Genomic DNA, 25,586 nt, shown 5'->3' on the forward strand with positions numbered 1-25,586 from the left:
CTTTGGTTTACAAGAAGAATTGAATTAAAAATTTTGACAAACAAAAGAAGGGAATTCAAATTTATACATAATCAGCTCTTTTAAGTGTTGATATATATTGAAAAATCTGCATAGAGTAAAAGAAAAACAGAGAGAGACATACATTGATACACAGGTAGAGATAGATACAAATATAGCTAATGCTTTGAAATCTCGAAATAATGTTCTAATCCAGATTTTAAAATATAGCATATAAAAGCAATGATAAAGGTAATATTAAAGTATCTTGAAAGTATTTTATTTGCACCTTTGAAAGATGCACACTTTTAAAATATTGCTACTGTAGGGCCTTTTCCCCCTTGCCTTAATGATTTGAAGGTTGTCAAATCCACATGTTTCTTCCTCCTTTCCTTTTCCTCAGCATGGCCAGGAAAATACTGGGATGGGAGAGAGAGATAGCTGCAGGCATAATGGACAGTGGAAAGAACTCAAAATAGCTACTTAGCCTTTTGCCAAATGTATATGAAGTAATTTACTTTTTATAAAGTTCATTCATCTGAATAAAATGATTTAATTTTTTAGTGTTCCTGTGATTATAAAGAAAATCTGACTCATCCCTCTGATGGCTCATTCTTCCTCTTGAGACTAAACCCTCAGAATCAGGATGAACAAGAAATTAGTAGAGTCGTAAAGGGTGGCTCTGATGCTGGCTCTGGTGCTTACAAAGTAAATAAATGTCGTATATGCTTCCTGTCTTTGTATTTTATGTGTATCTATGACAATATAGCTTCTTGACCAAATACATTTATTATGGGTTATTATGTAGTGATATATATCAGTTTAAGGCAGACGTGCTTGAAATGTTTATCATAACTTCCATACATTTTTGAGGATACTACTTTACTGATTGATGAGTGTTTTGCTCTTCATGTAGGAGCATCTCCTCTGGGAAGTGAGACTCCAAGTCACCTCAGCCTTAAATTTATCTGATTTTGTAAGAGCCACCAGGGCCCAGATTGTACTTGTAGCACAAAGGCATGGAAGCAGCCTTGGTTCTTAAAGGGAACAAAGATGGGCCTGAGGTATTCTATGTTTGTGATCTAGAATGATGCACTCAGAGATACCATGAGGAAGGCATCAGAGAACTGCCACCACGGGCTTGGAGGGTAGATCTTCAGCATCAACAACAGTGGTCATCTCACTGAAAGAAATTTGCAAAGAGCCTTGTGCCCATTGAAAAACTATACAAGAAAGTTTCCGTGAAATGTGTTTTAGGGTATTTATAATACACATGAGCATTTTCAGTATTGCTCATTACAGGGTGTACTATATGCATTGATCAATCCAAATTATGACAGTCCTACACTCAAATTTTGGTTAGCAGCCAAGTTATATATTATAAAGTATTATAATCCTTCAGGTTCTTAGATCTAATAAAGACTTTATAATGCAGTGTTTAAGAACACAAACTCTGAAGCCAAATTGCCTGGGTTCCCAAAATTGACTCTGCTCCTTAATAGATGTGTGATTTGGACAAGTTTCATAACTTATTTGAGTTTTCATTTTTCAATCCATAAAATAACAATAGCATTTGCCTCATTTGATTGTTGTGAGGCTCCAATGAATTAATATATATGTAAATATGGTTAGAACAGTTCCTGACACACAGATAGCACTTAGGTAAGGGCTATTATTATCATTTAAGTTCTCAGGCAAGCAGTTCATCAACAGGCATAGCTATAAGAAACATGTACATAAATATTCATGACAATACTGTTAAAAATAGCAAAAATCTAGGAGCCACCCAAATGTCCATAAATAAGAAAGTAGATATATAAACTGTGATACAGTCACACAATAGAACATTACACAGGAGGTAAAATGAACACACTACAGAAACAGGCAACAATATGAATGAATCTTAGCAATATAGTTATGGTGACATAATTATCAAGATAAAAGCAACTAAAATTAGCATACTTGTGGAAGACATATGTATTCAACGAAACTATATAAAAAGGAAAGCAAGAAGAAAATGCCTCATGTAGATTGGAATGATATTTACTTCCGGTGTGGGGAGGGGAAGAATAAAATAATGGCAGAGGCCATCTGGTTAGATGTGAGTTCTTATCAAAGTCTACCTTTTGTTTCAGACGCTGGGCGTGTAGGTGTTTAGGGAGAAGGAAGGAAGGGAGGAAGATGTACGTGAACCTGTGATAAGACTTTGTCATGAACCAAGGATTAGAAGTTATCCGGTTGTGTATATTTAAGACACACCCCCAAAGTCACAGCAATCATTGTCCATTGTTATAATCAATTCCACTAATGTTATATTACAGATAATTAAGCAATAACAGAGTCCAGGGAATTGCTTGTTTGCTTTGTGTTGATCTAATTTTGGTTGGGAGAAGAGCGGTAAGATAGCTTATGTAGGGAGGATTTTTCTAAAATAAATATTGTTATTAGTCTTCTCTTGGAAAAATAAAATGACAGGCGCTGCCAGTGTTTAGGGTACCGACAGTGAAGATGCTATATGCTATAAGTCAGTGATTTAGTATTGACCAAATCAATGTGGCAAGCATAGCATGTTCATAACTACTGTTGGCACTCGGAGATCCCAAATAACTTCTTAAATACACTTCACACTTCAAACAAAACCATGTTGCCAACTGCCAAAATAGTGGCTCAATCAACCTCAATATTTGCCAGTGGTTTTCAGGGATGAGTATGGGTTTGTCAGCCTGGCTCCTCTAAATCATTCAGAGAATCACCAAGTGACATAATGTCAGAAGAGCCTGTAAATATCTAGGGATACCAAGATGTTCAGGTAAGAGCTTAGAAAACAAGGTCATAGACAACCTAGAAAAAGCCAGGGCAGGGACTGTAATGGGTAAATGAGAGGCATCTTCACGCTTCTTTGCGTGGCTCTCTCCCTGACCAACTGCTTTATGATGGCAGTCATTCTGTCATGTCTGTCAAGGAGGACATCTTCATTCTGTAAATATTTACTGAGCAAATACTACCTATCAGATATTGGGAGGGGCTGAAGGAGGGATGGCAGTTAGGAAACCAAAACAGAAAAAACCCCACTACTTAGTGTTTGCATATAGAATATATAATATTAAACTTTAAGTACCTTGGTAATGAATATATCAGGATTTAAATTATATACCTCGATGAATGTATTCCTAAAGAGTTTTTTACTAAGACAGAGAGGACTGGATAATAAATCTGACCAAAAGTGATATGGTTATCTCTTTGAGGCGTTAACATCTGCCAACTATGAGGTGGTCATATTCTGAACCAGGAAGATAAAAATACCTACAAACAAGTTGCCTGTGAGACAATTGAGCAGGGAAAACAGACTCTTCGTGTGTGTGTGTGTGTGTGTGTGTGTGTGTGTGTGTTTCTCCCTACCTGTATACCATTGGAAGATCATCCATTTAGTGTTCATTGTTGTCATGGGGATATAAAGCAATGGTATGGGTCCCTGCATCACCATTAACTATCATGTGCTCTCATTTCTCTGATTCTGGGTGTTAAACTAAGCTTAACCTGTATTTGGCCTATGTAAAATTCAGAGAATGAAAAAGGCTTATTCTTTCATAGCCAAATCTTTTGGGGCCAAGATAGAATAATACTGTCCCTTCCAGAGCTAAATGTCTCTTGTTCTCAAAATATAGAGAGTTGAAGGAAAATGAAATGTCAAGGGTAAACCCCAGGTTCAGATTATACAATGCCTGACTCTCAAAATTTTTGATTAATGAATGAATGATGCCATTCTCTGAGGTAGGAAACACTGGGAAAATGGGATGAGGTTTGGGGAGAGGGGACTATCATGAACCCAGCATAAACGGGGAAATAAATATGCATTGTATTTGAATTGTAACTTAGACATACTAATTTAGAAACTGGGATAATTCGATGAGGGTCTAAGCTATTTATACTTTTGATGATATTAAAAGCTAGGTTCTAAAGCAAAATGCTAGCATAAGTAGTTAAACTACATAAAATAAACCTTTGGAAACACTTATTACATGTAAATTAATGTCTCATGTACAAATCATTCTTCTGTGTTCGTTAAAATACAATGACTCCAAAGGATCCATTTTTAGCATTATTTCCTGGACCTAGAGTTAATCTATATTTTTTGAAGGAAAATAAATTGTTGTGTTACAAACATTCCATAATTCATACTTCTCCCTAATTTGTCTTTCTCAATCATTTTAAATTAATGATACATTTATCATAGTTGCCTTACAAATAGCCACATATATTAAGTCACAAATTATATTAAGTAAACATTCTAATTCTAAAACTTCTGAAAAGGGGAACAGGCTGATTGAGATTTCTGTGGGTCATAAAGAAGACTTTGGCAATCATCCACGTGAAAAATAACTTGAAATGTCCCTGTACTTCCCATGCCACTATAATTTAGCAAGTGATGACATGACTGATTCAGCCAGTAAGAAAATGTAAATGAAAATATTGGCTTAGGACATAATGTGCTTAGATCTTTTAGCCTTTTGTCTCCTCAAAGGTCTGTGGACTTTATTCTTTGAAATATGAGATATGCAAAAGAATATAACATTTGGAATGCAAAGCTACATTTGCGACCTACGTGTTTTGAAGTTCTTTTCTCGTGCAAAAGAATGAAACAAAAAAGAATAGAAACAAAAAATATCAATGATTCTTGCCAACCCCAATATCCCTATCACCACGACACCTCCCATGATGAAAAACAACTTTAAAAAGGTAGTGATAATCTATTGATTAAAATTTTATTTTTATACAAATTGTCTTGATGTAGATTTATAAAATGGGTATTATTTTAGGCAAAACGAAATCCTAAAATTGATAATCTCAGACGAAGGCACTTGAAATAATATGGGAAGACATGTAAGATAGCTAGAGCTCTATAGATCTCATTTTTGGAGTTAAGTGAACTAGGTAGCTAAGAGGAAGCAGCTTTGGATGATGGCTTGGACTCATGCCAGTACATACCTGTCTCATTCTGACGTTATTAGAAATATGGATCTTTAAGAGTCATTCTTCTGACTTTTAATATGTAAATGAATCATTAACATATTGACTTCCAATTAAGGCTGCTTGATAGGTATCATACACTACAATCATGTTAGTAAGTATATTGGTTTGCAAGTAAAGAAAAGTTCAATAAGTATTTGTCAACTAAATATACCCTTCTTTGATTTAGGAAAATTTCAGACCATAAAAGGAGTTTATGGGCTTTTGAATTTTAAAACAAGCCTTGCATTTTGTAAGTTAAAAAGCTCAGGCCAAAAGAAATGCAGTGATTTGCCCAAGCACACATTCACACGTGAGACTTGAATTCTGACTCTGCCACTTTCTAGCTATTGAATGAGCATATATGTATATTTCTAACATTGCCACTCCCACAAGAAAGTTGCTAACTTTTTGGCCCATCCATTACCTTTTGCTTCCTCCCAAAATGAGCTACATTTTCTTTTTCTTTTTTTTTAAGATGAGATATAACTGACATATAACATTGTGTAACTTTAAGGTGTTCCGCATATTGATTTGATACATTTATATATTGCAATATCATAAACTACATTTTCTTACCCTTAACTCTGACAAAGGAAGGGCAGACAGCCAACATCCCAACAAAAGTGAGTTTATATTAGAAATTTCTATGTACTATTGAAAAGTGATCACTCTCCTCTAATAAATTTGCTAGAATCAGTATAGTAGCACAAGGTCACAACAAGGTATCTAGCTTTCCATTACCAAAAGCTGCAAGAGAAATGAGGAAATGCTTTCACTCTCCATGAGAAAAAGAAATGATATTGAAGTCAATGAGTATCAGATATTTGTCATGGAGATGTGCACGAGACAACAGTCTCTACCTGTGAACCTGAAGTAGAACAGTCCAGTCCAGTGACTAAAACGTCTAGGATGGGTCTTTAAGGTCATGACCCCCTACCACAGCCCACCCTGGAGGTGAAACCAGCCCTCCCTAAAAGTTCCCATCCTCCTGCTGTTGGGAAGCCAGGATGAAATATTTTCTGCTTTTCAAAGAGCAGCAAAAGTCCAGGATAAAAGGAAGAAAGTAGCAAGCTTGTTTGTATAGATAAAAAGGAAGAAGAAAAAAAAGATTCAATAAAGAGTAAATCAAGTAAGATTTAACTACATATGCTAAAATATACCCAACAATCATGTTAAAAAGTACTTCAACCATTTCTAGATTTAGCCACCATGTCGCATAAGCAAGGATATTACTGAACAACAAAATCTTTGTTCAACTAAGTTTCGGTAGTTCTCCAATGTATAATTTAAGCATAAATTTGTATGTTGTTTACTTTGCCTATTTTTGGTGCATTGAGTGAAAGTTTTAGCTTTAAATAGTGGCAGGGTATGAGGACCATATTAGGTATAAAAAATGAAGACTGCTGGGAACATATGAGTTGGTTAAGAACTAGAAGTGAGGTCATTTAGGTTGGCATTTTGCTGAACAGAAGGGCACTAGATATCCACCTCCATTTTGTTGTATAATTCAGAAGTCTTAAAGCTCTTAGTTCTAGGATGGACTCATTTACATCCTTTCTGATGCGAGTTGTAAACCACATTGTGAAAAACAGCATAGAGAAAGTCTCATTTGGCTATCATGTTTCTTAAATTCAGGTACATCTTAATGGAATATTGAAACTTCCAGTTGCAATTGTTAGTCATCTGTCTTCCTGTTAATGTAAAGCATAAATTTGGATTATTTAAGAGCATTAACCCCAAAAGCCACTGGGAAGATCTCTCTGAGATGAAAAAAAATCAAGGTACATGTCAAAAATTTTTCTTACTGTTGCTAATACTCCCCTGGCAGCTCACTCTAAGTCTTCCCACCGAATCACTCAGGGGTCTCACCTTGACTCCCTTCAGCCTCTAAAGCCCGGCTAGAGTCACATCCATGCCAGGCTGGTTTGGTTCATGGACAAACACAAAAAGAGGACATATTTTAATCGAGACAACGAGGTCCCAACATGGCTGTCAAAGGGGGACCATAGTCTTCCTAGATGTATGCAATGACTATTTATTAACATATTGTTAATATATGTTTATTTCAGGGAAAGTTTTGAGAAATCAGTCTGGTTTAACCAAACTGCAGTACTTCTTTTTTATCCCTGTTAAAGGTTTACTCAGCCTCTCAAGATAATCTGTCTTTTTCCTTAATGCCTGTTCCTCTCTTGTGTGTATGCCTTCTGTCAAATTGTTAAACATGCCACTCTATTTTTCCAAAATAAAAATGTTGAGAACACACAGTCAGGGAAAGACACTCCCAAAAATAACTCATTTACCTCTATTCCACTTAACACTTTCACATTTAGCACAATTTTCTTGCTAACGTCTAGTGAACCATTCTTGCTCTCCAAAGGAATAGTAGTATATAAATGAATAGTATTATGTTTCTGATATCGGAAGCAAATAATTTTAACAAGGGAAATAGATGGTAATCTATCTTTATTACCTATTTTCATCAGATCCAAATGAATAGTATCATAAACTGTCCACTGTTCAACAAAAAAACACCGGAAGTTTTAAATGTTAATAAATTCAGAACTTCTTCAAAGACAGTATTTTCCCCCACTGGCTCATTATTTTCTTCCTTGGATTTTCTAAAATTAGTCAAATTACCTTAAGATGTACTTGAAGTGATTTGATGTACATTTCATGCTAGATAAACTTTGTAAGAGAAGTACTAGTTAATTTTTAAGACTAAAAGACCAAATTGGAGCAAATTTGTAAAACCTCTCTCCTCAAAAATTCAAATTCCACAAAGCAAGTGGAATTTCACCATTTCATATCTGAGACACATACAAACACAAGTTTATAATAATACTGGCAGCATACAATGGCCTTCAACATGGCTAAGTTCCATAATATTATTTCAGGTGTGCAGGAAACAGGTGTGTTCAATCAGAAAAAAAAAATGTGACTGTTTCTTTAATAGTAAATTAATAAGAAGAAAGATTATTTAACTATAGTCATTTCATAAAATAGCATGGAACTACATTAAAATAAACATACTTATTAACTTAAAATTCTGAGGTTCTGAAAAAATACAAATAGCTATCGGTCTAGGTTTAAATCTAAAAAAAAAGCTTTCCATTTGGACTTATGAAGTAATTGGGCAAAAGGAATCCTTGTCATAAGCAATCATTATTTCCATATATTAATCTCAGAAGAATAAATATATGGTCCTCTGTTAACAGCCATTATTTATTCATCAACCAGTTTAGCTTTCCACCACACTTTCTCCTGATGTTTCATTCTTTCCTCTAAACCCTGCCACATATGATTCAGCACTTAATCAAGGGCCATGCTGTAATGTATTAAGGGAAATTATCTTTATTTCAAATGACATTTTAAGATGCCTTGAAGCGAGACACCTGTTCTTCGTTAACAGTCAAGAAAGTTAAGCCACTTTTGAACATCAACTTGTTACTATTTGATCTTGGAGTAATCATTTCTTTTATCCTGAAATGACTAATCTCAAAAATAAGTTATTGATCTGAGGTCCCTTTCAGATGTTTGGATTTAAAAACAAACAAACAAAAAACAAAACAAAATAAAATACACTTCCCTATTCCTACCCTAGCATTTAAGGTTTGCTTCCACTTAAATTGTAAGTATGATATATGCAAAACTAAAGTAGATTACATAATTTCCTTTGATATCAAATGATTTGTGATATCAACACATAAATTTAAAGTAAAAGGTTTTCAAATTAAAAGTAGGGGGAAACAGCAAAGTTCAAACATTTTTAAATGGTTCCTTTATTGTTTATTTTTTTTAATTGAACATAATTGTTTATTAACATTTTTAAACTTCACCTTTATGGGAGGTATAATTGACACATAAAATTGTAAGATCTTTAAAGTGTACATCATGTTGATTTGATGTATGTATACATTGCAAAAGGACTCCCTCATCTAGTTAATTAGCACATCGAGCACATCACGTATTAGTCCCGTTTTTTTGTGAAAACATTTAAGTTCTACTCTCTTAGCAAATTTCAGTTATATAATACAATGTTATTGGTTAGAGTCCTCATGCTATACATTCGATCTTCAGAACTATTTATCTTATAACTGAAAGTTTGTACTCTTTTACCAATCTCTTCCAATTCCCCCCACTATCACAGCCCTGGGCAACCATTTTTCTACCCTCTGTTTCTATGAGCTTGACATTTGTTTTTCTTTTTTAGAGTCCACATATAAGTTATATCATACAGAGTTTTTTTCCTGTCTGAGTTATTTCACTTGCATAATGCCTTCAAGTTCCACCATGCTGTTACAAATGGCAGGCTTTCCTTCTTTCTCATGGCTGAGTAATATTCTAAGATATATATATATCTTAGAATATTACTCAGCCATGAGAAAGAAATTATATATATATATAAAATCTCACATCTTCTTTATCCATTTATCAGTTGATGGACACTTAGGTTGATTCCATATCATGGCTATTGTGAATAATGGTGCAGTGAACATGGGGATGTCGGTATCTCTTTGAGATCCTGTTTTAATTTCCTTCGGTTATATACCCTGAAGTGGGATTGCTGGATTATATTTTAGTTCTATTTTCTTATTATTGAGAACCTTTATATTGTTTTCCATAGTGGCTAATCAGTATATTCCCACCAACAGTGTACAAGGGTTCCCTTTTCTCAACATTCTGACCAACATTTGTTATCTCTTGGCTTTTTGATGATAGCCGTTCTAACAGGTGTGAGGCAATATCTCATTGTGGTTTTAATTTGCATTTCCCTGATGATTAGTTATGTTGAACACCTTTTCATGTACCTGTTAACCATCTGTATGTCTTCTTTGGGAAAAATGTCTATTCAGTTCCTCTCTCCATTTTTTTAATCAAATTTTTTTGTTCGTTTTTGTTCATTTTGTTTTGTTTTGCTGTCGGGTTCTATGAGTTCTTTATATATTTTGGATATTAACCCTTTATCAGATATATAATTTGCAAATATTTTCTCCGATTCTGTAGGCTGCCTTTTCCTTTTGTTGATGGTTTCTTTTGCTGTGCAGAAGTTTTTAGTTTGATGTACTCCCACTGTTTATTTTTGCTTTTGTTGCCTTGCTTTTGTTGTCAAATCCAAGAAATCATCACCAAGTTCTATGTCAAGGAACTTACCCCCTATGTTGTCTTCTAGGAATTTATGGTTTTAGATCTTATGTTCAGGTCTTTAATTAATCCATTTTTAGTTGACTTTCGTATATGGTTACATGGCATTTAGTTTTATTATTTTATATGTGCCTGTCTAGTTTTCCCAGCATATTTATTGAAGATATTATCCTTTCTCTATTGTATATTCTTGGTTCCCTCCTTGTAAATTAATTGACCAGATATACATGTGTTTATTTCTAGTGTCTCTATTCTGTTTCATTGGTCTATGTGTCTGTTTTTTATGTCAACACCATACTGTTTGTTTACTATACCAGTAGCTTTGTAGTATAGTGTAAATCAGGAAATTTGATGGTTCCAGCTTTGTTCTTTTTTCCCAAGATTGCTTTGGCTATTCGGGATCTTTTGTGGTTCTATACAAATTTTAGGATTGTTTGTTCTATTTCTGTGAAAAATGCCTTTGGAATTTTGATAAGAACTGTATTAAATTTGAAGATTATTTTGTGGTACATTTTAACAATGTTAATTATTCTAATCCATGAGCATGGTCTATCTTTCCACTTATTTGTGCCTTCTTCCATTTCTTTCATCAGTGTCTTATAGTTTTCAGTGTACAGATCTTTCACTTTGATTACAGTTACTCCTAAGTATTTTATGATGCAATCGTAAATGGGATTGTTTTATTAATTTCTCTTTCTGATATTTCATTATTAGTGTATAAAAATGAAACTGGTGTTTTTTTTCCATATTGATTTTTTTTTCATTCTGCAACTTCACTGAACTAGTTTATTAGTTCTAACAGTTTTGGGGGTTTTTTGGTGGAATCTTTAGGGTTTGCTATATGTATCATGTCCTCTACAAATAGAGAGAGTTTTACTTCCAAATCAGAAAGGAAGAAGTAAATAGTTCTTTTAAATGATCAAAGATTGCTCCTCAAAATTGAAATTTGTGGAACTCTGTACAATGGTGGAAAGAAAGGGAGATACTTTCACTTAGCAAAATAAACAGGAATGGTTAATATCATGATGTTATCACTCTGCAATTTGTCACAATTCTTTATGTGACATTTTATAGACATCTCTTTCCTCCAGCGATCACCTTAAGCTATAAGCTGTCAAAGGCAATGAAAAGGGTTTTTTAAAAGGCTAATTGTCACAACCTTTTAGTGTCACTTTCCTTTAGGTTCAGTAGCATTGATTTAGCTGGGCTAGGAGACAAGTGTTTGATTCAAGTATTTCTTTAGGTCTGTCTCTTCTTGTTCACTGAAATGTGGGGTAGAGGAGGGAAACCTCAGCCATAAGAAGGCTCTGTTGAAGGAAGAATTCTGCCTAGAAAGCAGAATTTCAATTCCTATGTTAAGTTGAGGGTGGGATCGTTGGAAGATGGGAAAATACATACAAATCAACCTAATAAACCATAATTGCACATTTCAATGTAAAGCAATAAAATAATGCCCCATGTATTTTCAGGAAAGTCTAGATTATTTTCTCAAGACTCAATCCAAGGTGAAGATCTACCTCAAACTACTTGAAATATTAGTGAATGGGAAAGGTGCCAGTGTGCCTGGATTGGGGATGGTTTGCTGCGGTGGGGGAGGGGAATAGGTTTGATCCTGCTGCTGTTGCTACTGCTCAAGAAGATGACAATGATACTGGTATAAATCGTTTAGATGGCTGGATATGGCAGAATTGGGATTTGAATCCAAGCCTACCTGACTCCACCACCTATCCTTCCAACACTATTCAGTTCACCTGTAGTATGTGTTCCTGTACTCTGATTCCTCACATGTCTCTGATAATGTTCCTGAATCAGCAGACCCCAATTAGGTCTCTGATTTATTTTCATTAGTAATCAATTTGGCTTTTGATTTACATAATAAAAGCCAGTAGATTTTTTCTAGTACTGTACTATCAAGTTACACAAATGCCTTTGTCTTAGACTAAAAGATTCATTTGTAAGTATTTACTCGTATCCTATAATCATCCTTAAGTATTACAATTTAAAAGTAAAGGATACCATGAAATTAAGATACTAGAGCAATATGAAATGTCAATACCATTTAATATGTAAAGAAGTCAGAATTCCTTTATAGTTAAATAAGAGACTGATTCACAGACTTTGGAAAATCATCAGAAGGAGAACCATCTACCAGGTAATTAACTTCTTCTAACCAGTATAGTCTTTAAGGAAAATCTGTAAGTATTTTGACTAGTTTGCATTTGTAAAGACTCAAAAGGAAAATTGCTAGTTTCCTTGGAAAACATGTGGTGCTATTCTTCAGGAAATTTTTCCAGGTATCAGGAAATTTGGTACAATGAAAAAGAATACTTTGTATATTCTTATGAAAATAATTAGTGGTGTTGTGTGCTTTTGTTCTTCACTATTCATGGTGATTTCTTCTTACCCTAGAAATGATGGTGAATATGTTCTGAGCCCAGCATTCATGCATAAATGCTGTGGATAATTTGGCTCCTGAATACTAAGGGCCCATCTTCAGGCACCACTAGCTCAGGAATGGTGGGAGGAATTTAAAATTCTTATGTGGAGGCTGAGCATGGATAACTATGCCCTCACTGTGGACTTTGATGCTTTGTACTACATACTCAGAGGCAAATGTGTCTCTGAGTTGGCAGCAGCCTCATATGCTGGCTGTCGATTCAGAGAAATCGTTCAGAAAAGGGGTTTCAGTGGATTCTTCGGTTTTTAAACTCAGGGACTGTAGAGCTACTTGGAGTATTTCCTGTGAAAATTTCAAAGCAGCATATTTGATATAGTATTAGAAAAGATAAATAAAAATAAATGTCATCAACCTAAACTAAATCATTTGACTATAATTAAAAAGTGAAATCATTTGGCATTTAGGAATACTTCTACCAGTCTGAGAGGGAGAGAGGGAGAGAGAGAAAAAGAGAGAGAAAGAGAGAACAAGAGAGAGAAATGCGTTGACCACTCAGGGTAATTTATCCAGAAACAGTGGTACACGTGATCCCATTTCAAAGTAAATTCAGGTTAAAATCTGGTGCATAACCTTAATTTTAGGTTCATGCAAAAGTAATTGTGGTTTAAAAGGTTAAAAATAATTGTAAAAACTGCAATTACTTTTGCACCAACCTAATATCATTTTTTAAATTCTTACGTTTAAAATATAGCTCTAAAAAGAATCTAACATCCCTCAATGTTTTCTTACCATTTAGACTATGTCCTTTCTGCGGACTAATATATGAACTGTGAATAAATTAATTTCAAAATAACCTTTGCAATTTTTGGATTAAAATTATTCCATGAAAAATCTTTTGGGCAACTTCTCACATTAACTGAACTAAAATTTAGTCCTGTCATTTTTTAGATGGCCTTGATACTTAAATTCAAGTCTACAAAAAGAAAATGACTTTCACAGAATTCTTGGCCAAAACTGAGGAAAGGATTTGCCTTTGCTCCTCTTCAGAATGGGAGGCCTGATAATCAAAAGAATTCAAGCGGAATTACAAGATTAGCATTCAAAAGTTAAATTACCCAATCTACTGTCAAATGCGTGTTGGGGATAAAAGTCTGCACTGAACCATAGGATACAATGGGATGTCTGATAATCTAAAGAAATTCAAGCAGAATTAAGACTGTAGACACAACATCAAATTGTTGCCTGTGCATGAACAACAATCTATTGCCGTATGTGTATTGGGAACGAAGCTGCTCTGACCCAGACAAAAGCCAAATACAAATTACTATAGAATACATATCAAGTTGCCTTTTATATAAAACTTTGGCAAGAACTGCATTTAAGTACATGCAGCTCCACACCCCCTGTTGACAATCATTTTGACGCACTAATGCAGGGAGTTCTTTGCTCTGTGGACTATCTGCTGAGGTTCAAGGCCTCATTTTATAGTCAGTTTTCATTGTCTTGGCCCTGGTTCAATTCCAATTTAAAAGAATACTTGAAATACTGTCTCTTGTAGTAGGATGCAAACACTCTAGGAATTTGATGCTTTCCAGAATAATCTGTGCTTGTTATGTAAGTACACTCAAAGACACTTTTTCAGAACAGAACAAAAGAGATTAGATTCGCTTTAGTTTAAGTTGTCTAAAGAGAGTTCTCAGTCGTGGATTCATTAATGGCTTTAGTACAAATAATGGAAATAAAATCTTGCATTTTTATTAGTCACCCAAGAAGCCTTCCGGTTTCAGGTTCTTCTGGAGGGCTCAATCACTATGGCTCTTCTTTTAACAACTTGGGAAATGTCTTGCCTGATTAGGAAGTTAGTCATTTCACATTTTGACATCTAAAACAATGCAACGTCTAAAAAAAACCTCACAAATTACATTTATAAGTAATAGGATACACCACTTTAAAGATGAAAAGCTCAAGGATTCGTGGCGCCTTTCTTTGTTCCTGCTAATCCTATTTTGCTTTTTGAGTGTCAGATATTTCGTAAATATTTCAGCTGAAGTCAAACAACAAATGGTGACCGTTCTCTAACTTGGTAACAAAGCGTTATTATTTTTGATTAACAGGTTTTGTACTCTGATCGATAACCTTCCTTCTGTTTGATGTATTCTGTATCAGTCAGTATTGTTCCAGCGCAAACACTCTTTGTCATTCAGTTTTAAAACTTAAAACAATTTTAAACATCGTGTTCTGAAAAGGAAGGATACAGTAGAATTTGGGGGAATGTCCTTATGGTCCTCATTTTTCTGGAGACTGTTTATCCCTTCTTGTTTTAGCAGTTCCCTCAGCCTTGGTCACAGACATCCCCTGAGGCTTTTCTTTTCCATTTATTTTGTCCATTTAAGGTTAACATATTAAGAGTTTTGCTACTGGGAGATTAAAATAAATAGTTTGATGGCGCTTTCTCAAGGCTCCTGCACTGACCACCGCCTTCTTCCCTGGCATCTCTTCAGTACAGGTGGTATTAAAACTACCGAGCAGAGTTTCTTAGCAATGTGCCACATGTTTTTGTGTCTTCTGACAAAACAGGGGGAAGTAAGGGTGGGGGTGGGGGAATGTGTCTATTTGTTTGTATGCACTGAAAAATAAGGGATAAAATTCATCATAGTACTGTTTACCCCAATTCCATTTTAAAGTCAATTGGCCTGTGAATTTTTACTGTAAAATTCCCTGTAACATCATGGTACAGGATGTGGCAGCTCTAGGTAAGAATATGACACTGAATAACACAACCAGGTGATCCCAAAACACTACAAAACGAGAATATCACCTGTATTGATTTCAGTTTATAGCTCTAAAAAATAAAACGGGATGAATATCAGTACTGTGATTATATCCATTCTGTATGTTCATTGCAGTATTTGCTGAGTACCAAGCTGTTCATAATTCAGTTTAGTCAAAAAATAAAATGAAATGTTTTCCTCTTGGTTCATAATTATATCTCATATCATTTAAGTGTATTTTTTCATGCTATTTTATTTCACCATTTCTTCCCCAACCCTGGGAGAGACTATAGGTATCATTATATTTAGCTGGTGTTTGCATTTTGATTTTATTATTAGAATTTCACAGCAGTAATGAAGAAAACCCAGCTTTCTATCAGAGGAGAACGTCAATGGCCATATTGTAAGAAAATGATAGATGATGAATAGAGCAGAACACATGAAGACAGGAGAAATAGTCCAAAAGGCAGAGAAGGCAAGAATGCTGGCTGACAAAGGCAAGCCAGGAAGCTCTTTCAATGCTCTTTATAGAGACTGAAGGAAAGTATATTTATTGAAAGTTTTTCTTGACAAATCATGACAGATGATTTCATTTCAGCCTTATCCCCATTCGTCCATACGGCATAAATACGTTTTTTAAATTATCAGATGTTAGAGTGCTAACATACATGGAAACTCAGTGTGTGGTATTAGGGAAGTTCATGTTCAGCCAATAATAGGGCCTACCCAGGAGCAAAGACAGTGTGTCTGGGGTAAACGTCTTTCAGAGAGCTCTCACATTCTTAAGATTTGCTTCCTGTGAGAGCATGTCTTTCCTCTTTAGTCTTAGGGTATATATAAATCAGAAACTTGTAAAATGGGCTAAGACAATACGCCAGGGAAAGAACTAAGTCATATTCCACATCATAAAATAATACACAGTATTAAAAAAACTTTTCCCCACGATAAGCACCAATCCGCCAACCATTTCTAATGAATTAAACTCAACTGTTACACATCAAACTCTTCATTGGGAAAAAGCACAGTAGCTGATACTGAAACAGAAATGGGTTTTGTAGTAACCCTTTATTTCCTACATCATATAAAAAGAAATAGATGAATCTCATATTCTTTGACTGTTCAAAATATATATTCAATACATTAAATATTCCCTGGTAATAAATCAACCCAGTAATAAATTGAATATAATAAATTGAATAACGTAAAGTAATGATTTCAAAGTTCCAGGGTACCTTTTAAAGTTCTAGAATAGGACGCTTAATGACCAATGATCCTTTCAGGCTTAAAGAACAAAAAATCTCTTAGAATAAATGTTTGTGAAAGAAACTTAAATTGTTAAATGAGACCTTCTCTCCATTTTTATCCATTAACGGTCACCATTGAATAAAACCATAAGTTTATGTTTCTAATCATAGGACCAATAATTGAAATTTAACTTGAATTATAGATTCTGCCCACCTTATTTAAACTCTGATTTAAATAAGATGAGGGATATGTGATATTAACTCACAGGTACACCAAAAACAAATCACGCTTTCATGATATTTTGTTTCACATGCTAGTGAACAAATTAATACATCATTTTTTTTCTACAGGAAAACTGAAGACTTTAATAACAAACCCTCCAAGGTCAAAATGAATACAGGTATGCTGTCTCTGTTAGTTTTAAACTTTTCAGCCTTGCTCTCTAAAAATCATCTTGGCCCTAAATCATTAGTTTAGCCCTCTGCTGATCCTAAATGTGATACTGAGTTTCTGATTAGATTGACAGTCTAAATTCATTCCTTGATTTCTTTGTCTTTGTCCTCTAATCTTCTAGCAATCGAAAGTAGAATTTTCAGTTTTCTCTATTTTCACTCCCTTTTTCTGTAATCATATCTTGAAATTAACTCCTACAAACCCTAGGAAGGGGTAGTCTGTCATTTGCATACATGTGTTTGAAATCCCTCTTAGAATAGGCTAAATTCAAAGGCAAGTTGCTCTAATAGAAAATATTTCAAGTTCCCCCTTCTGTAAACCCTTTATGTTGACAAAGTCAGCAAATAGAGTGCCAAAGCTTCATCTGAAATCAGCTTAATTAATCCTCAGACATAATACACATAAAGTCATAAGCATTATATTATTAGATGTGAGAACAGTATCTTGAAATAGCTTAGCAGCATTGATGCCTCTGAGCTCTGTATTGTATACAGATGAATTGTAAGAGTGGTTGTGATACATGCTATGTACACATGAATTCTTTTCCGTATAGAAATAGGTTAGCATCTATTTTCACCTTTTTCCCCCTGAAATCTTTATATTCAGTATTAAGTAATTCTGGAAAACAACTTTCTCATTGACATTTTATAACTGTGTTTAAAAAAATACTGTTTCCTATCTGCAAGCAATCACTAGAAGGTTGTTTTAGCCAGGCACCCCATGGCAAAGGAGAAAGGATGGACCAAGATATTTTCTCACATCCAGCTGGTTGACTTTTTCTGTCTCTTGCTATCTAAGTGCCAAGGGAGGATTAGCGACCACTGGTGAGAACCAGTATCTAATCCCCAGATCAGGTGTAGAGACATGCCCCCATTGTCCATGATTCTGTGGCTGCGCCTTAGCAGAAACCTGCTCTGACTTCAGAACTCACGGTCAGCTGGCCCCTGAGGATGTAGTCAGCCCATAGATGTATAGAGCAACAGGCAAGATGAAGATACTGGAGACAGTCAAAATATACAAGAAAGGCTCACAATTCAAGAGAAATTATAACCCTGGAAATGAACCAAGTAAAGGCATTTGGGCCAGTGGAGGTGTGGGAATTAGACATGAGAAATGAAAGAAGAAATATTCCTAGGAGAAGGAGACTGAAGGAAGCAAATGGAATAGAGAGCCCACAGATGAACTAGGATAAGTCATGTTGTGAAACTGCAAATTCACTCCAGCAGGATGTCCACGTGAGGAAGTTACATTTACTAATTGTTCTGAGGCCTCTTCTCATAGACTTAAGTTGAACATAACATCCCAATATCCTTCATTTTGTAGAGTGCTGATTTTCCCATGTATTCTAACCCTATTAGGACAGAGGTATAATATGTGATTATACTAAAGACCCCATATTCCATGTACAATGCATTAAATAATCAATGTTCCTACTCATAGAATCTAGTCCCTAATGGCGAGGTAGGCACATAGAAATTTGTAAATTTGGTTAGGGCTCTGGGATACTGGAGCCAAGTTACTGCTATAGCAGCATGAATATAACCCTCTAAAGTATCCTCTCATTTAAAAGGAGTGAGCTTGACTCTATAAAATATATTTGCATAGTTATTTTGCTTGTATAAGTGAACTTACACAAACATATGCATGTACAATATGATATTCAAACTTACACATACAAAATTGATTAGAAGTGACTAGAACTCTCTGTTTAAAATTCCAAAGTAATACTAATGTTGCTATAAAAACATACCACTTTTAAATATATATGTGTGTGTGTGTGCATATATATATGTATATATAAAATCTGAAGGAAGTTGCAGAAAGCATTGTTACTGTAGCTACAAAATGAGGTAGAAATTAGTGCTTAAATATCTAATAATAAAATTAGTCTTCATTATCTACCTATCAATCATTAAAGCTATATATTATCATTTAAATATCCATGTGTCAGTCACTAATGTTAAAAAAAAAGATTATTTTAAAAAATATTTCTGTTTTAGTCAAATACATAATAAACAAGCCAAGAGAAATGTGAAATTTAATTCCGTTTTCACACTAAAGTATCTAAATGATCTATCAAAATGTATAAAACATGCTATATTTCCACCCTTAGAATTTGTGACCCATTATTTTCTAAGGCAAATCTTAGCTATGAAAGAAAGCAAAGCGAGAAAGACATCAAATAATTCATGAATGTGATTTCCCCATGAGTGCAGCTGGGGGGAAGACGGTGCAAAGTCATTAATGACCTGTGGCCCTGCAGGTTATTAATGAGTGTGAAGGGGAGAGTAGCATTAGGATTCTTCAGGATGACCTGAGTAGGCAAGACCGCATCCTCATTTTGAGATATTAAAAATATTTTCAAGAAATAGCAGAAAGTATCAACACATAAGTAGAAACAGAATATAATAGATTTTTCCGTTCCAGCAATTTCACAAATGCCTCAACTTTTCAAATTAAACTCTTTATTAAAACTGTTAATGAAGACAGATTCTCCATTCACTTCATCTAGATCTTAGCGTTACTTGGCAGAAATTATTTAACCCAGAGGTTCCCACACTCTCTCTGGTTACAGTGCCAAGATATCTCAGTAATTTTTTACTGCACTCTCAAGCCAAAAGAAATACCTGATAGTTCCATTTTTTAAGTAGTTAGGCGCAAACAACTTAATAAGTACTTATGCTGTGTCAACTCAGAAACAATTTTAAAAATTATACACTTAAATTGAAAAAAAGTAATCATTTTATTTCATTCTTTGTAACCACAGTTACTTACTAACGGAATGTGTGTGCTTATTGGGCACCACAAAACTTCTCAGACCTTGGAATTAGATTGTACATCACCGCTCTCATTTACTGGTCCCAAATTATTTTCACAGGGTACTTGTCTTTTATCACAGCAATCAACTTTTCAAAGATGTCATATCATGTAAAGAAAGGTAGCACAATCTATTATGTTGAAACTGGGAACTACCTCAGGTTAGCAGTTCACGCAGTGTCTGATAGATAACACTGTGTTTTCCTCAAAAATGTAAAGTATCCCCCAAAACCCTTGTAAATCCACTGAGGTAGCCTAGGGCATCTCAACACACAGTTTGGGAACCAGGGGTTTCACCACTGACACTGGATCTCCTCATTCTATTAAATAAAATTTTCCCTTTTCATTTCTCTGCTTGTTGTTAGATGTTCAGAATTAAAAGAACTAGAAAATACAACCTCTTGGAGAGCCATCAGTTTACACTTTCAACACCCTTGATTACACAATCCTTTGGACCATCGATTGCTATATACCACATATTCAATAACATTACTTCCATTTTATCAGAAACACCCATCCCTCATGGCTATTTTCAGTTTGCAGAGTTTGCTAACATTCTATTAGCAAACTGTGCCTCTCCGGAAGATATCTTTAGTTGTATGTTTCCACCATTTATGTCTTTCTATGTTTGGTCTTTGAATTATAGTCTTTGATTTATTTGACCTACTTACTTATGTTGTTTCAAGTCATTTTAATTATTAGATGCATCAGAAAATTGTTATTTTAAACATATTTATGAAGTTATATTTTGATATGAGAATCATTCTACCAATTTTAAGGTCTACTGCCCTTACTATTTGTGATTTTACCAATAATTAATTCAAGTCATACTTCCAAGCATTTTTAAATTCCCTCATATCTAATAAACAAAGTGGATACTTTTCCTTAAAAAATAAAGAAAAGGAAACAAATATGAGAATAGCATGTGGCAATATGTAATGATTATGTTATCATATTGGTGGTTATATTATTTGTCTTTCTTGTTATAACTTTCCATAAGAATTAATTTTAAGTTGTTTTGGTTCCAGAGGAATGAGCAAAACCATTTATTGTACATTCCGTACACAAAGGAATGTGGGAATAGAATTGGAATCTGTTCATAAATAGAACACAAACCTTCCAATTTTAGAAGTCTTGCTACTCTAAACTTATATTACATTACAGTAGTTGGTACATTTTCAGTTATTTTGCTTCATGTTGTGATTTGTATAAGTGTAAATATACAGATCCTCAGATATATATTGTTCAAAAGTATAAAACAAATTAACTTTTTAAACATGGTCATTTCAATACTGTATATATCTATATTGTCTTTTATTTCAATTAGGCTAATTATTTCCATGACTAATAATAACTGTGTGAAGACACAGACTTTCCTTAATGCTCTATGTTTCTTTATAAATCCTGTATATCAAATATATCATGTCTATATCAGTTAATAACTTACTTCAAGAGGTGCTTTAAGCTACCTTCAGGAACCATAATAGCTAGAATACAGTAAAATCTAATGATGGATACAAAAGTATATTATACTATAGCTGTGAATACTGAAATATGGTTATCCATAACTCTAAAAGCAAAACACTGCTTATAAATGTAATAATTGAATTTAAATGGTATAAACAAAGATGAGTTTTATACTTATGTTTTCATTAAAGAAAAACCATAAAATGTTAAGAACAAAATCTGATTTTTAACTAAAGCATTGGCATCTATTTTAAAGACAGACTCCTGGTGTTTTGTTTTGTTTTGTTTTGTTTTGTTTTTAGTTTGGGGTGGTTGTAAACTTTGCACATGGCTTCCATGATTACTAATTCTGACTGTTCATCTTTCTCATGGATGTCTGGCACATTTCACTTAAAATGCATGATATTGCATGTGCTTTCTCCTTGCTGTGGCCTCTGCTATGTCATTTTTTTGCTTCCAGATAGCGGTGGGTGTGCTCGCAAACGTGCTGCCATGTCTGTTACATTAACATCTGTGAAGAGAGTTCAGAGTTCTCCAAACCTATTGACTGCAGGTATAATATCACTAACTCACAGAATGTCACACTTGAATGGCTTTACCTGACCTTTCTCTCTTTCCAGAATTATCCTGTTTGGATGAAGAAAGTAGCTGTAAATACCTTTTTAATGTCCCACAAGTTCTTATTTTTCTCGCCTCAAGAATAGCTCCTCTCCCTTCTGACTGTTCTTGTTCTAAAAATAAAAAAGCCAAAGGAAACTGATATCGTGTAGAAAACATTTTGAAAATCTAATTAAAAACAAGTCACTTGCCAAAAATGTGTTGAGTAACTGTAAGTGTTAATAACTATTTAAGTTTTTGTATCTCATGAACTGAAGCAATGTAATATTTAATCAAGATAATTCATAGGTGCTTTTGTTGTTTTTTACCTAAAAACTGTTGGGAGGTGAGGGCCTGGGGGTCAGGAAGAGGAATTTGTAGGAAACTGAATCTATTAATTCATTTCTTCGCCAACAGTTGCAAACAGAATAATAGATAATTAATTTTGAAAAAGACCTTTAATCCTGTCAGCAAAGATCCTTCTAATATATATTTTTAAACATCTTGGCCCAGTTAAGATTAATACATAGCCACATATGTAAATATACTCTAGAAGTAATCGGAAGTGTGATATTCCAGCGTCTGCTGAGGTGGGTATCTCTATAACAAATGTATGTCATGACTTACCTAAAATTGTAAACAAGTTCTACACTAAGACAGGGATACTGCCGTGGAAAATCAAAGTAAGCCCAGCAACCCCAGTGTCTCTAGACATGGAAATATACCTTTCGGTGACTGGTTGGTTGGTTGGTTTGACCGTTGGTTACTTGGGGGTTTCTTGTTTTTTGTTTATACTTGTGGGTTTTGGAGCAGAAATGGGAAAGGGATGGGAAGTGTTTAAATAATTTTAATTCTCACCATGCACGTCAGTATCTTTTATATACATACATTTAGTAGTTAGTTCAAGAAGCCCTTGGCTTTAAAGTCACTTGGTCCTAAACTACTCAGCTTTGTTGAGGAAAAACAAGCTTCTGTGGAGAATCCTAGTCCTGCCCACCACTCTCCAATCCACAAGTGGATTTCAACGTCCAAATTTAAATATGGGGTCAGGTGGTTCAATAATATATTAACAAAATGCAAGTTTTATTGCAATGTATGTAGTACAATTTCAGATTTACTACAAAGAACCGTTCTCTCTCTTTATATATAGATGCATTTGTACATGTTTGCTCATGTGTGTATGAACATGAAAAAATGTTAGAAAAACTACAAATGTGTTTACATGGGATACCTAAGGGAAATGTGCATGAAGGGAAATAAGAAAAGAAATAAAATAAAGTCCAGGGCTATCAGGTCATTGAAATGCCTATACCATGAATATCATTGACATTTCAACCAAGTAAAATTGTAGCCGAGGCTACTCAGATGTGGACCACTGACTGATGCATGTGCTAGGGAATGTGGCATTGATTTAACAATGCCAAATTGCTGTTATTTATACAAGTAACCACTAAAGGAATAATATTAGAGTAAACTAGAGATTGCCATTTTGGAGAGTCACCACTAGAATATCAGCAATTTCACATCACTCAGTTTAATAGAAAATATTTAATGCTTAAGATTCAAAATAATAGAAAACATTTACTACGTCAGGAATATGAAATAAACTTCAGTGTGTAGTGGCTGTGGGTCATGGCAAATTTTATATCACTGAGAATAAGATTTCTAGAGAATGAAGTCCCCTGAATTTTGGACTTAATTGTTACATCGAAAATAAATCTCTTTTGTATTAATTAGACATGTAAGGTATGATCCCTTTTAAAAAGAAGTTTCTTTACATTTTGAAGAAAAAAATCAGCCTCTTTTTATGCCCTTCACATTAGATGGTAGCCTTCATAAGAACTTACTTGACACAGTGCCTTTGTGTGAATCAGAAGGGGATTGATAAATATTTATTGCATTCGATATTGTTAAAATAACACAGCCTTTAAGTGAAAGACCACATCCACAAAAGGTTCTATGATTCCCTCTCTGACCCCTCAGATCAGAAAGTCAATATAAGCTGCTAGTCATCAACTATTTGTCTCCTAAATCAGTCTTTCCCTTTTCCATTTCCAAGAAGTAGAGTCCCACTGTATAATTCACAGGACACACTGATGTTTTAAAACTAAGCTAGAACCAAAACAATGAGTACAGAGATACAAGAAGCCTTTTCAAATTACATTTTATTTTACCAAAATCACTTGGCAGTCTCAGGTAACACTGATAAGGATAGTATGGTACGCTGTGGTGACCAAACCACTGTGCCAAGAGACAGTCCTGCCAATACCACCTGTGTGTTTTATACTCAGGAAAATTCATCTGTCTGTCACTTGTTTCCTTTCAAAATAAAAATTAAAAAATAGAGTTTGTCATTTTCCTGCCTCTCTGAACAATTAATCATTTCCCAGACTCACAAGGATTTGTCAGGATTAAATGAGGGTAAATGAAGAACATGATTGAAAAGGCTTATACAGTACTTAGAAACACAGTAAGCATTCAATTAGTTTACTTAAATTTAATTAATATGTTTAAATTAATTCTTGCAAAGTAATTGAACCCGCTAAAGAAAGGAGCTATAGAATTAAAATCACCATAATTGTCAAGGAAAGTACAATTTATAATGTCTAACATAGCACATAAGTTAACAGGAATTGAAATGTTGGAATCATAAAGTTGGAACGGACCTCTGAGGCCGTCCAGTCCAGTCTTGGACACTGAGCCCAGAACACCTGGGCAATTTTTCTGACAGATGTTCTCCACCTTCTGTCTGGACACAGAGAGTGCTCATTGTACCAGTGAAGAATAGTTATAGTTCTTAATTCTCAAAGACCCTGTTTATACTCAGTGTTAAACCAAGGAATGATAAATCTGTCCATTTACTCATTAAATTTTCAGAGAAGCAATGACTATCTACTAAATAAAGAACACTAGAAATTTAGGGCTCTGAATTCTAGCTCTGTTTTTTTTCACAAGTCAAGGATCATGAAGAATGTTCAAGATATTGGACAAAACCATTTTCCTCATGAATCTACCACGTCAGTCATTTACCTTCTCAAGATTTTTTTCACCTATCTTCTCTTAACATGGATCCAGGATGCTTTCATGTTTTCTGTCACCTGCTCCAAACCACCACACTTGTCCTTCCTTTCCTAAGCTTGCCTGGTAGAAATGAAATTTAAAAAGGATTATGGTGCACAATATCCATGTGGAAGGTATTTATCTTTCAGTGCCTCTGAAGAGCTGTAATAAAATAGCAAATCACGATTGGGTGTTTTAATATCTATAATTGGATTTATTCTAAAGAAACTGAAACGTTGGACACTTGAGTATCCTTAAGAGACCACCCATTTATGTGTGGACTTTAATCATTAACATAAACTTCATTAAAATAGGGGTTCATCCTGAAGTTTTCATCCTTGGCCGTTTTTATTCTTTTCTCCTTTCTCATAATTCTACACATTCATGTCTGCTATGTTAAGCGGGGTTTTTCAATAGATCTCCCCATGATTAATATGTCATATTTCCTATAGCATAGGTACAGTTTCATTTGGAAATCCCTGGGCCAAGCATGAGGGGAGAGGAGAGCCTCTCATTGAGCCTCAAATGACTGTCTTCTGATTCTTACAGTTTAGTGGGATAAACATCCCACTCAATGATCCATAATCTCCAATGTGGCCACCAGTAAGAAAAAGCAGAACTAACCCTCT

General features: G+C 34.5%; 1 protein-coding gene across 49 annotated transcripts in view; it reads left to right on the plus strand.

Moving 5' to 3' along the window:
• Window positions 1-25,586, plus strand: part of SORBS2 (sorbin and SH3 domain containing 2) — a 312,617-nt gene that overhangs the window by 207,702 nt on the left and 79,329 nt on the right. For 34 of the 49 annotated variants that reach the window (XM_019736081.2, XM_074329790.1, XM_019736082.2 and 31 more), the window contains 2 exons: window positions 16,914-16,963; window positions 21,761-21,853. The exons of 7 other annotated variants lie outside the window; for them this stretch is intronic. In XM_019736081.2, the coding sequence (XP_019591640.2) occupies window positions 16,954-16,963; window positions 21,761-21,853 (103 nt within the window). In that variant the 5' untranslated portion in view covers window positions 16,914-16,953. The remainder of the gene's footprint in view (window positions 1-16,913; window positions 16,964-21,760; window positions 21,854-25,586) is intronic. 8 more of the 49 variants (XM_019736087.2, XM_074329822.1, XM_019736089.2 and 5 more) reach the window with 1 other exon arrangement.

Source organism: Rhinolophus sinicus, linkage group LG04 (genome assembly GCF_036562045.2).
Source record: "Rhinolophus sinicus isolate RSC01 linkage group LG04, ASM3656204v1, whole genome shotgun sequence".
Classification (NCBI taxonomy): domain Eukaryota; kingdom Metazoa; phylum Chordata; class Mammalia; order Chiroptera; family Rhinolophidae; genus Rhinolophus; species Rhinolophus sinicus.